General features: G+C 44.6%; 1 protein-coding gene across 8 annotated transcripts in view; it reads right to left on the bottom strand.

Annotated features, from left to right (window-relative positions):
• The window catches only part of SHOC1 (shortage in chiasmata 1), a 310818-nt gene that overhangs the window by 167539 nt on the left and 129190 nt on the right, over positions 1-14089 (bottom strand). For 7 of the 8 annotated variants that reach the window (XM_083179518.1, XM_083179550.1, XM_083179508.1 and 4 more), the window contains one exon: positions 5692-5771. The exons of the other annotated variant lie outside the window; for it this stretch is intronic. In XM_083179518.1, the coding sequence (XP_083035644.1) occupies positions 5692-5771 (80 nt within the window). The remainder of the gene's footprint in view (positions 1-5691; positions 5772-14089) is intronic. 8 annotated transcript variants of the gene reach the window in all.

The following is a 14089-nucleotide window of genomic DNA, read 5'->3' as shown; positions in this document are numbered from 1 at the left end:
ACCTATCAACTCCTGTCATTTTTCAAACACAGCCTGTAAAATGTAATAAAGAGTCTGATTGGCAAGAAATGTATTGCTCAGAATTTTAGCCCTCTCCCCATTAGACTGTTCTTTTTTAACCTAAAGAAATGTTTTTCTTTTTATTACCCTTTTTTTTATAGTGCTCATGATGTTTAATGAAAAGTGCTTTTTACTGGAATATTTGATATTGAAGTGTACTAAAAGTTGAACCAAATTGTAGTTTATGGACGTCCATTAAAACTCGTAGTTGACAGTTTGCATTATTATTAAATTATTAAATATTTCTACTTTTAAATTATTTAATAGTATTTGAAAATAATAAAAAATAACATTTGTAAACATGTTTAGTTACAAATAGTAATTACCCTTTCTGTTTGATGATTGGCAAACAAAACAAAACAAGAAACCGTCAAAATATATCAGCTTAAGTAACAACATGTTCAAACTGTCATGGTGAGACATGGATCAGAAGCACTTTCTAATTCTAATTCTGTGTACACACGGAGCGATAGCCTTGCTATTTGATCCCGATTCGATCAGTTGTATTATGTTTACTCTGACACAGTTATTCGTTAGCCTCCTGCACACTAAGTTTTCACCAATTACAGCCGCCTTTCCTCGGTGGATTATGTCCGCCAATAACCGGGATGCCACCTGGATTTACAATAAGACAAGGCTGCTGTTGTAGACTGTGGGGCAGATTTATTAAGCTTGGAGAAGAGATAAACTGGAGATAAAGTGGAGAAAAGGTAAAAGGAGATAAAGCACCAGCCAATCAGCTCCCAACTGTCTTTTTCAAACACAGCCGATTGGCTGGTGCTTTATCTCCTTTTACCTTTTCTCTGCTTTATCTCCATTTTATCTCTTCTCCAAGCTTAATAAATCTGCCCCTGTGTCAGGTAATATCAGGACAGAAGGCTGGAGCACACGCTAGGACAACCAGAACTCTTTCCAACTCCAATACTGTGACAGTAGTAGTAATAAAGTATTATCAGATGGTGTACTAACAAATGCAATACTGCACGGAATGAAATGTAAACTTTCTAATGATATGCACAAGCGCAACAATGTGGATATAGAATAATAACCCTCTAATATTATGCACAAGTGCAACAATGCACAGGATGGAACAATAACACTCTAATAATATACACAAGTGCAACAAGACACAGGACGCAATAACATGACACTCTTGTAATATGCACAGATGCAACAATACAAAGGATGGAATACAAAGATACTTTTGCAATACTACATGCACAGGTTCAATAATGCACAGGATGGAATATACTGACACTCTTGCAATAATGCACAGGAAAACTCCAGAAACTTAGCTCTCTCTGACAGTCAGGAACCGAGGACAGGACACAGACTGAAGTGGCTCAGGAGCACAGAACGCCAGGAAGAGCAACACCAGATTGGGGACTAGGTGAGAACAACCTATAACCAGCATCAGCTGAATTGCTAAGCCTGCTGACGGCAGCGCGGGTGATGTCACAAGCTACCTCCGACCACATCCTAGCCTGTCTGTGATCACTGATTAGCAGTGACCTGAGGTCCCTGCCAGACCACTATCCCTGGGAGCCCGGGAAAAGCTGTGACGGTAAACTTGGTTCCTAACAGGTTGGGTGCAAGTTATACCATTTTGTTTTTAATATTGTTCTTATATATAAACAAATGTATGATTTTTATTTTACTGTGGATTTTCTAATAAATTGATACCAACTCATCATACAGTTAATGGAGGACAGTGGTGTTGGAGCATTTCTTAAAGACCTTACCACATGTCTTTACCAAATTGGAGCAACGTGCGAGAGCTGTGTGGGGGCAACCCCAATAATCCTTTTATGTTAGTCCAAACAGTATTACATGGTAAGGTGTTGTTTCTTTTGTCTCCTCATATACTGTATATGAAACTGAAACACAATCATTCAGGTAACTAACAAAAAGAGAATTACAGGGGAGTATTATTGTTTATATCTGTATATCAAAGCGCCATATACCCAATAATAACCCCATGTCATTTGAATCTGATGTCTACGGCTTATGTACAAATTACATTAATACAATATTTTCTCTATAGAGAATCTAATGTAACGTTTTCATTTCTTTGAGTTGATTATTTTTTTTCTATCTGTTGAAAACAATTTAAGAAATCTTGATTATTATTTTCTTTTAAGATCAAATCAATCTTATTTTGATCCGATGTTGGCACACATAGGCCTGTGCCTACGTTTTCAGATGTATTAATTAGCTACTGCCTGCATAGCATGATGAATTAGCTCTCTCTCTCTCTCTGCACATGCTACATCTGCCCCCCCCCCCCCCCCCCCTGCAGTGCACATGGTTTTGTTCATTAAAGAGAGAATTTGTTTTGCTGGTGAACCAGAATTAGGTCCGTAATGCTGCCACCATTAACATCAATAATATAACCCATATATTTGTTTACCTATAAGCCACACCTATAGTATAACACTGCAGCCTCCCATCAGAGTACTCAGTATATAAGGCCACCAGCTACCCCGACAGCACACCTTGATACAAGGTCCAGATAACCTAAATACGTAATATATTCCATGCTCCACACACCTGACCGCTATGCATAGGAGAGGTGACACAGGATACCTGCCATGCCATTGCAGTATACCACAAACCTGTACAAGGACATCAATGGTGTGAGCAAAGCACACACCTCCTTGCACTGCTCTCACACCAAACAGCTGATAAATTCAGTGCTGACCCAGTAAAACATATCACATCTAGAGACTCTGCTTATTTATAAGCATACCACTAACACAATACAGGCCCCTTCTCAATGGGTTCCCTCACCAGGGCCGGTGCAAGGTTTCTTGGCGCTCTAGGCAAAAACTTTCTGCTAATTTCCCACTTCCTCAGTAGGATGCAAGATCTGAGCATGTGTCCGCCGACACGTCCCTGGTTGCTTAGCAACCACAACAGCAGTCCGGAGCTTACAGCTTGACGGACCCAGAAACGCTGGTGGTCACAGCCCATGGACATGGGGTAGTACTCACACGTGTGCATCAGACCTGTGGTATGTATATATAATTAATGTATTTGATTCAGTAAGATGTTTGTTCACCTAGCACTGCAGGCTGCACTTCAACACTGTCATGTCACAGAACTGAGTCCTGAAGAAGGGACCAGTGAGCCTTGAAATGGCACTTCATAGACAAATGCCCATGATGATGTAATGTATTTTGCACAAATATACTTTGTTTAAACAAGACCGTGGAGTGCCGCCCAGTTCTTGCATCCCACTGGCTGATGAAAGTAAGAGTACCTTGTATGTATTGAGGGAATGCAACCCAGCAGATGAACTGTTTTGTCCTGAGTGCCAGCCCGTACAACCTGTGTATATATATATATATATATGTACGGCTGTGCGGGCGGCACTCTCGGTCCTTGATGTGGCGATGGCCCGCACAGCCGTACATATCCAAACTGACATTGGAGAAGGCACCCGGCAGATTATTGATTTACAACCCCAGTACCCTGAGTGCCGAGCATCCAAAAGATATTTATATATATATATATATATATATATATATATATATCGTGGGTAACAAAATAGACGGCACTCCGAGGATTTTCAAGTAAAATTGTATTAAGGTAATGACACCAACGTTTCGGGGCTAGCGCCCCTTTGTCAAGGTGATAAAACTGTTTTATCACCTTGACAAAGGGGCGCTAGCCCCGAAACGTTGGTGTCATTACCTTAATACAATTTTACTTGAAAATCCTCGGAGTGCAGCCTACTTTGTTACCCACGCTATTCTACTCATCTGGAAGGCACCGGGGTACGTCCCTGGAAGGGAGAGTGCCGGACCGCACACCCACACCTTATATATATATATATATATATATAGATAGATAGATAGATAGATATATACTGGGTGGTGGGCGGTCCGGTACTCTCCCTTCTTGACAATCACCTCGGTGCCTTCCACAACTTGTAAGTAGCGAAGAAAAAACAGGCGGCACTCCAAGGATTTGGTTAAAGAGTATATTCAAGGTAAATGGACACCAACGTTTCGGGGCCCGAACGCCCCTTTGTCAAGGTGAAAAAAACCACTGTTTTTTTCACCTTGACAAATGGACGTTCGGGCCCCGAAACGTTGGTGTCCATTTACCTTGAATATACTCTTTAACCAAATCCTTGGAGTGCCGCCTGTTTTTTCTTCGCTACTATATATATATATGTATATATAAAGCAAGGAGGGAATCCGGCTCTCCTGTAATATATTATGCTGCGTCGGGTGCCCGTACAGGGTGATGTAATGTAGAACGGGATGGGGCACAGCACTCCAAACGACTTGAATAAATATGCAGACACGAATGTAGTGTACACTACATTCGTGTCTGCATATTTATTCAAGTCGTTTGGAGTGCCGTGCCCCGTCCCGTTTTATATATATATATATATATATATATATATATATATATATATATATATATATATATATATACAGACATACATACATACATACACAACCCAATAGTGTTATTCGGCGCCCATAAACAATTTTATAGTGAATTCAGTCTTTCCACAATTTGTACAGTTATAAAATTATCAACCAAGATATCTTCTTAGATATAAAAAATTTATTAAAAAACATATAAAACACAAATGCTTTTGTAATAGAAGTATCCTCTTGGGATTGGGATCATACCAAGTACCCAACGCGTTTCATCTCTGTGAGACTTCATCAGGGGCTTTGATACTTATAGTATGAATCTTTAAAGATGTTATAATTCCCAAAAAATCTAATGAAATTTTCACAGTGGTTTTTCTCAATGGTATTTACTGTATTAATTCTTTAGATAAGATTTTTTGGTCAGATTTTTTAGATAAGATTTTTTAGTAATCATCGATTTTCTCTATTATGATAGTAATACTGTGCCAATTATCCTCTTTTAAAATGGTAACGCTGTACCGTTTAAGAGTGTATCATAATCTCATAATCTCATTCTTTAGTGAATTTTTCATATGCGAATGATACTTGATGTGGGTGAACCGTATTAATATGGGTGAGGGTAGCCACAATTCTGGCCTGATTCCTCACAATCCAGCCTCCAAAAGTGAAAGTGGTCACTTATTGAGTTTTAGGCTTAAACCATGAGTAAAAACAGGTATATGGAACCTTAATTCCCGCCTCAAAACAAGTGACGTGATCACACTCTAATATTCTTTGGGGGATCGGAGTTAAAATCCCCTCAATGTGGCCTGAGCATGTGCACTCTCCAATGTCCAAAAGGCAAGTGAACTATATATATATAATTACCAAGAAATTAGTCACTATAAACAGACATAGGAGGTAATTCAATTAGCTGTGGTAAATTACTACAGCTAATTGTTTCCCTGGGTGGAATTCAATTATGCCTGATAGCCGACACCGTCAGAGAGGCAGGAGAAACAAAATCCATGATAAATGTTGTGCTATTACAGACACGATCACAAACTTCGGTGAGTTTTCGCACAATATTGGGTACATTGTACATTATTTATTTCATTGAATTGCACAAAAAAAAAACATCAAGCAGGTTTTTGTGTAGTCAAATGTACTGCAAACAATTGAATTTACCCAATGATATGAACAAACGATATCTGTGCATGAAGTTTGGCTTTCTCCATATATATAGTGATGTTACCTTTAAGAAAGAGATGTTTAATGTCATCTTTGTAATCCAGACATTCTACAATGTCTTTGGCTGCATCTGGAATGTAAAAGCTTGGAAACAAAACATCAATAGCCAGAAAAAGTTATAAAAAACGTATCAACACAAATGCCATTTTTAAAATTGTATTTTCTCACGCCATGGAATCAAAATATGCCATTTCAATGATTAAGATAAACTGGAATGCCAAGATATTTTGCTTCTAAATGTAGAACAACAAATCATGTACAAATTTGCGCAGGGTTCAAACAAAGCAGCTCGGGGCACAGAGCAAGTTTCACCACCACTTGAACAATGTAAGACAAAAAGGAATTCTCAGTGTCCCAGGCGCTGAGGTAGGAGAAGTGTAAGGATATCACACTTACACTATTTTTAAGTAAACTTTCTCCACAGTCTGGAAAAAGGTCCTGATATGTCCAGGATGCCGTTAATTCACTGTATACCCTTTAGACGCCTTCTGAAGAAGAAAAAGACATCGTGCAATACCTTTGTTTGCAGGGGGGTACAATTTATTTATAAAACGCACTCACAAAGGTAAGGTAAAACCAGGCATGTAATTCACCAGCCGGTGATACAAGATAGGGAGGATCTCACCACACCACCACTGGTTTTCCGATTTTGGATGCTGATCAAGGGAAAATTCTTTATCTCAGCCGGAACTCTGAATAGTGGTGATCAGACAGGAAGGTCCTCCCAGGTATAAACGATTCTGTTCTCCAGCCACGGGTACAGTTGCTCAATGCATTTCAGACCTTCTGGTCCTTCATCAGGAGCATACTGTAGCCCGTGGCTGGAGCTGTTTAAATAGCAGAGAACGGCGCAAAATCCTGGCGTCCGGTACGCTGACCGGAACCGGAAGTGCGTCATACATCCGCTTTCCGGATGTTTTGCGTGTCATTGACACAGGAAGCATGCGTTCCATAGAGCGGATATTAGCGCTAAACAGACAATAACATCTGTTTGCGCTCCAGCATCCAAAATCGGAAAACCAGTGGTGGTGTGGTGAGATCCTCTCTATCTTGTATCACCGGCTGGTGAATTACATGCCTGTTTTTACCTTACCTTTGTGAGTGCGTTTTATAAATAAATTGTACCCCCCCCCTGCAAACAAAGGTGTTGCACGATGTCTTTTTCTTCTTCAGAAGGCGTCTAAAAGGTATACAGTGAATTAACGGCATCCTGGACATATCAGGACTTTTTTCCAGACTGTGGAGAAAGTTTACTTAAAAATAGTGTAAGTGTGATATCCTTACACTTCTCCTACCTCAGCGCCTGGGACACTGAGAATTCCTTTTTGTCTAAATGTACAGTATCTCAATAAACAAAATCCATTACGGTACTTATGTATTAGCAGGGCGCCCATTACGCAGTTTGCGTAGTGGTGTATTGAGAATACCAATACACCACTATGCTTGGTACGTAAACTACGTAAGTTACGCAAATTACGTAAGTTACGTAACTGGAGCTGTGCTAATTCATAAATGATCATATCCCCACTATCCACGTTATACCCCCAGTGTCCACGTGGGCGTGGAGTTAATTTTAGAAAGTGTGGGGAGCCCGAAGCGTGGCGACCGCAGCAAGACCCGCGAGGGGACGCGGATACACACTTCGCCACACTGTCTAAGATTAACTCCACGCCCACGTGGACACTGGGGGTATGGCATGGATAGTGGGGATATGATTGTGTTAGTGGGTGTTGTGTGTGTGTGTAGTGTGCATTATACTTACCATCCACGTTGTCCCCGGTGCCTATTGAGAAGGTGCAACTTGTGCGCGAGTTCTCAACCCAATTGCCCTTTCCCCATCCACAACAGCTTTAGGCATGTGCCTAGGGCGCCGGCCACTGGAGGGCGGTAATGCGCTGCAGGAAAAGGTCATGAGGAGAGCAGAAAGAGGAAAGCCCGCATCTCCCCCCGTGAAGCAGGTGGACAGCGCATCCCCCTTCCCCCCCAGTCAAAGGCAATATTCCTCCAGCAGGTGAACGGTGGCCACATCTCCCCCCCCCCCCCCCCGGACAGGGTCTGGGGAGCTGAAAGGGCTTGCACCGGCCCTGCTTGTGGGTGCCCAAAAAACAAATGAGCAGCAGCAGAACCACCACTGCTGCTGCTACTGCTCATCCGGCACTGTCCTCCCCGCCTCATCTTCTCAATCAGACTTTTTTTTAAAGTCGGATAGAGATTGTTGAAAACGGACCAAAACATGTTGATTTGGCCCCAATTCTGACAAAAGCACTCTGACCAGTTGGAAATGTAAAAAAAAAATTCAATAGGACGAATCATGGATTCGACCAAAAAAAAAGTTGGGAACTGCCATTTTATGACAAACGGCAGTTTCTGACTCTAATTGAATAAACCCCTAAGGCAGTGGTTCCCAAACTGTGTGCCTAGGCTCCCTAGGGACACTTGTAGGGGTGCCTTGGATTAGTGGTCTAGAGACAATTGAAATTATTTATGGTCATTGTAAAAGGCAAAAACATTGCTGGTGGGCTACCAATAATAAAATATGTGGACAAACAGAAGCTAATCCTGTCCCTCACCCATAAATAAACCCATGTATGACATACAAATCAATTTACAGAATAAGAAACTTTTGGACTAGGGGTGCCGTGAAAAAAATTCTGATGCTCCAGGGTGCTGTGATTTTAAAAAGTTTGGAAACCACTGCCCTAAGGGGTTAATGTACTAAGCTCCCATGTTTCTGCCAAGTTACAACTCGGCTTGTTACAAATGTAGATGTGTCTGTTTTATAAAATTTCAGTAATTTACTAAGCTCCCGTTTTTGGTAAATTTGTGTTTTCCGATGGTAAAGTCATTCATGTTTGGTGACCGAGGTTCCCAGGAGCCAAACATTGCTGAACATGAAGCATACACAGTTCAGTCAGATCTGTGCAGTTTTTTTGTGTGTAAAAGAAAGAGTAAAAATGTACAAAAAAACAAAGAGCTGTGGGGTCCATAACGTCCATTCTGAGAAGCATAACCAGTCTTGGGCTCTTAGCACCTTTGCTTATTCTAAAAACACAGGGAAAATATGCGTGAGGTCCCCCTGTATTTAAAGAACCAGTATCAGGCTCTTAAGACACTACAGTTCCCACAAATATGCGAGAAAAAGGACTTAGGGGGCCCCCGTATTTTTATAACCAGTATTGGGCTTCACTAGGTGGTAAGGTAATGTCACAGCCACAAAGACACATTTATACCTTGTTGCGAAGATGCAAAACAGATATTTAACACTAGCAGGGTTGCACAGGACTTGGTGGTTCACTTGTGCCAGGCATTTAATGCTGAATGGCAAATTGAGGCTAGAGGCTAGACCCATCTGTACTAATTAAATCATATGTTCTTAAGCAAGGATATTCTTTAAATCTGGACTGTTAAGAGTGCATTAGGGACCAATTTTGGGAACCAAAAATGTGAAAGCATTCAGATGTACAGTATAGAGCAGTGTTTTCCCAACTCTAGACTTCAAGGAACCATAATAGTACATAGTTTCCAGGGTTTTTCAGGGAGTCACATGTGAATTTCTTTTTAAATCTGCCAGTCACTAATGACTGTGCTCAAATATGGGAAATATGTACTGTAAGGCTGGGTCCACACATGCAGAACAGGATCCAGCCACTGCTGGGCAGATTTCTAGTGTTACACAGTGCAGCACAGCCCAGTGGGTCCCGCTGAATGGGACCCACTGTGCCGCTATGTGTGGTCCCAGTCTCAGGGTTCCCTAAAGACTGTAGTGGTGGAAATACTGATGCAAAGCATTTTTTTTTGTGCTTTCTGCCATTACAAAATATTAGGACTAGGATTATTCCTAGCAATAAGACTGCTTGAGCAAATCTCATGATAAACCCTTTTATAAGCAAGGCTCTTGATTACTGAGGAATGAAGATTTAGAAAAAACCGGAGAAAAAAACCCGGAAAAAACCCCCCAACATAAATGCTATCAATGCAGGAGCCAATATTACTGCTTGATCCAAGAGCAGAACAGAACCATCACTTTCCACTTTAGTTACACATTGGGCCTGACTCCGACTTGTATACAAACAAGTGTCCGATGCTGTAGGAACTGCGCACTGGGCCCCATAAGCCTCATTTATTTATTGACTGGCTAAGAGCATTTGATAGTGGTGACTGGGTCCATTCCGAAAAATGGATGCATGTCACTTCCTTTTTGTGAAAGTGCCAAGTAAAGATGAGCTGGTTCGGTTCCTAGAGAACCAACCCCCCAAACTTACCTGATTTGAGGCTGGCTCGATGAGGGTTCGATCTTCCATGCCTTTTCTGGATCCACAACTAGTCAGATTGTGTCACAGTCTCCCGGACCGCGGGAGTCTCTTACCGGGTCCGGGGATGTGCGTTCTGCGGGCGGCAGGTCAGGCAGGGCGGACGGCAGGCTGGGCATGGCGGGCGGCAGGTTGACTCGTCCAGGCAGGGGGCAGTTCAGCCTGGGTGTCCCCGTGCTGACACAGACGGTAGCCGGCAAGTTAGCAGGCTGCTGGGGTCTCCCTCCGTCGGAGCTCCAGCAGCGTGTGTCCGGCTTCCGGGTACGCGGGCGCGCGCTCACTAGGGGCGCGCGCGCCGCACGTTCTAAGATTTAAAGGCACAGGCAGGAAATAAGCAGCAGCCTGCAGGGAATAAAAGGAAGTCTCTGGCAGGGGAACTCTGCCAGAGTATAGGCTCACACCTACTCCAGCGTTACTGTACTTTAGTGCTTGTCTCCATTACTACTATTTGATCCGGCTTGTTACTGACGATTCTCCCGCTTAACCCCTTGTACTCCGCTTGTGACTTCTCCGTGTATGACCCCAGCTTCCTCTCGACTATCCTCCCATCTCATCCCAGTGTACCGCAACCAGTGTCTCCCGTGTATGACCCGGCTTGTCTTGGACCTCCCTTTGCCTCTCCCCTGGGCTCCTAACTGACCGTATAGATACCGACCCGGCTAGACGACCGCCTCTCCATATTATCTACTCCCAGCCTCCAGCTCATAAAAGGGAAACCTAACCAGAGGACCGTGACCGACGTGTCGAGTGCCGCAGAAGCCCAAATCCCAATTGGAGGGGTCACTGGCAGAAAACCCTCGGCACGGTTAGACTCCACACCTCTGCGTTAGGTCTAGCCAATTCCCGAGCTGAATAGGCAGGGATTCCAGTAAACTTGTGACAGATTGTCTTTGTCCCAATGCTGGATTCTCGCGAGACCCAGACCTTATATAAGTCCTGGTGATTGGTGCTCTTCATTCCAGCTGTGGATTTAAGACAGCACGTGCCATATAATTCCAGGGGTGCCACCATATGTGCCGTATAATTCCAGTGATGCTGCCATGTGTGATGTATCAGTCCAGGGGTACTGCCATGTGTGCCGTATCAGTCCAGGGATGCTGCCATGTGTGTTGTATCAGTGCAGGAGGGGCTGCCATGTGTGATGTATAATTGCAGGGGTCTCACTGTGCGTGCTGTATAATTCCAGCGGTGCTGCCATGTATGCCATATCAGTCAGGGGTGCTGGCATATGTGCTGTATAATTCTAGGGGTGCTACTATGAGTGCTGTATCAGTTCAGGTGTGCTGCCATGTGAGCCTTATAATCCAATGGGTGCCGTCACTTGTGATGTATAATTCCAGGAGTGCTGCCAAGTGTGCCGTATCAGTCCAGGGTTGCTGCATGTGTGTTGTATCAGTGCAAGGGGTGCTGCCATGTGTGATGTATAATTGCAGGGGTCTCACCATGCATGCTGTATAATTCCAGGGGTCCTGCCATGTGTGCCACATAATTCCAGCGGTGCTGCCATGTGTGCATTATCAGTCAGGGTGTTAGGCGCCGTGGGAGCGCTTCTGGAAGGACAGAGCGGCATGTACGCTTAGCCGCCTGTCCTTCCGGCTCTGACGTCCGGTTGCCTAGCAACCAGGGACGCCGGAGGACGCAGCGTCGGAGCGTGACGCCCGTCCTCCCTCCTCACGTCTCTCAGCGCCTGAGACGCGGCAGCGCCGTTGCTTAGCAACGGCAGACGCTGCTAGGCAGAGAGGAAAAGCCGGGAAATTCAACAGGCCGCAGGTGTCGGAAAGGACTCGTTATGACAGGCGGGACTCAGGCCTCCATTCTCATTGGCTCCTAGCCTTCTTATCTAGGAAGCCAGCCCTGCAGTCCTCGCCGGTGATAGCTCCTGTTTGGACCTATCTGTCTGCTGCTCTCCGGTCCGTTTTCCTGCTGTTCCCAGCGGCTCCTTCGTGGTCTCCTCTTCCATTGGTTCCTCCTGTGTCGTGAGTTGCCCCTTTGGGGTAGTTTCATTCACACCTTCTTTATTGTCATTACCTTACTCATTACCTGTGTTCTTTGTCTGCCGCATTGGCAGGTCATTTATGTTGGGAAGGTCCATTGCTTCCCACTCATTCTCTCCTCTTGTCTCCCAGTTTTTCTGGGGTTTTCCAGTCCCTCCTGCTCTTTGTATACTTTGGTATTGTGTCTTATATTTTGTATGGTTCCCTGGGCGACGGTTGTCGCGGGTTGTGGCGACCAGGTCGCGGGCGCTTAGTTGCGTTAGCCAGGGCCCGGCAAGTCGCCGTTTGTTAATTTCAGTTAGGCCCCTCAGTCAGCTTTCCTCTTGACCGTACCCTAGGGGGGTCCCCGGCTCCTTGTCCTCTCATAACACCTGGCTGCACCGGAGCTTGGGTGGGCTTAACCTACCCATTCAAACGTGGCGGCTACAGGCGAAGCCTAGTAACACCTGCAGGAGTCGGTCACCCAGCCTGGGGGGTACAACAGAGGTAGTATAGGGTTTGACCGTGGCTGTCCTAAACAGCAGTCCCGGCGGTGGGGTCACACCCGAAACCTAACATTATCACCGGCCATACAAAAAAAAAAAAAAGATTTTTTTTTTTCCCTCTCTCCCTTCCCCTTTCTTATTCTCCCGTTTTTCTGGACAGATAGCATTTTGGGTGTGTATATCTTTGTCGTCTCTGGTGTGGATCTGTTATTAAGATGAATCCCACTCCTGAGGGTCAGGCTCAGGCATTTGCCAGTCAATTACAAGGTTTAACGCAGATGGTTCAAAATTTATCTCTTAGGATGAAAACCCAGGAGGAGGGTGTACGAGGAAATCCGCCGGTTCTGGTAGAACCCAAAATTAATCTTCCAGACCGGTTTTCGGGTAACCGGAAGGATTTCTTTAATTTTAGAGAAAGTTGTAAGCTTTATTTCAAGCTGCGACCCCGGTCATCCGGCTCTGAATTACAGCAAGTTGGTTTAATTATGTCTTTGCTTCAGGGGGATCCCCAGACTTGGGCTTTTGGGTTAAAATCCGATAATCCCGCCTTAGCGTCGGTGGATGCTTTCTTTAAATCATTAGGACTTCTATATGATGACCCTGATAGAGAGGCGTCTGCCGAGAGTCATCTGCGCTCTCTCAGGCAGGGCCGGAACCCTGCAGAAGCATATTGCACAGAATTCCGACGGTGGTCGAATGACTGTGGCTGGAATGACCCGGCATTACGTAGCCAATTCAGGCTAGGGCTTTCTGAAGCCATTAAAGATAGCCTTATCCAGTATCCCGTCCCGGGATCCCTTGATAAACTCATGGAGTTATCGATTAAAATTGATCGGCGTCTTAGGGAACGCAGGTCTGAGAGAGGACCTAGTTTGAGGCCTACTTCCCTCGGCTTTGTACCCTCAGAGGACGAAGAAGAACCAATGCAAATTGGTGCTTACCGCATCACCTCAGATGAGAGAGCTCGCCGGATGAATGCCGGTTTATGCATTTATTGCGGGAGCAAAGGGCATTTCCTCCGCGCTTGTCCCAATAAGTCGGGAAACGCCAAAACCAAGTGAATGCAGAGGGGATTCACTTTGGTTCTCTTCTTATTTCCCCTCACAATGCATTATTAGTCCCTACTGAGATTCAGGGTATAGAGGTGAAGATGTCAGTTACTGCATTTATTGATAGCGGGGCAGCTGGGAATTTTCTAGATATTCAGCTGGCTGAAAGACTGGCCATCCCCCTGCTCCCTCTGAAAAAACCTGTAATAATGCGAGGCCTGGACGGCAGCCCGTTAGTCAACGGAGTGGTCCGCCATCAGACCCCGCCAGTTTCCCTACGTGTGGGCATTTTTCATACAGAAAAAATTTCTTTCTTTCTTATCTCATGTGCCACTGTGCCGATCGTTCTGGGTCACCCCTGGCTCCGGGTTCATAACCCACAGATTGACTGGCAGGCAGGGGAAATAACTCGTTGGAGTAATCATTGCTCCAGTCATTGCCTAGGGCAGCCTATACTCGGGGCAATGGTTTCCGTGGAGGGGATTCCAGCGGCCTACGCTGACTTCCAGGATGTCTTTTCTAAAGGCGAAGCTGAGGTCTTACCCCCTCATCGCACATACGATT

This window comes from Crinia signifera, chromosome 1 (assembly GCF_055691185.1).
Source record: "Crinia signifera chromosome 1, ASM5569118v1, whole genome shotgun sequence".
Taxonomy (NCBI): Eukaryota; Metazoa; Chordata; class Amphibia; order Anura; family Myobatrachidae; genus Crinia; species Crinia signifera.
This window is presented reverse-complemented; position numbering and strand designations above follow the sequence as displayed.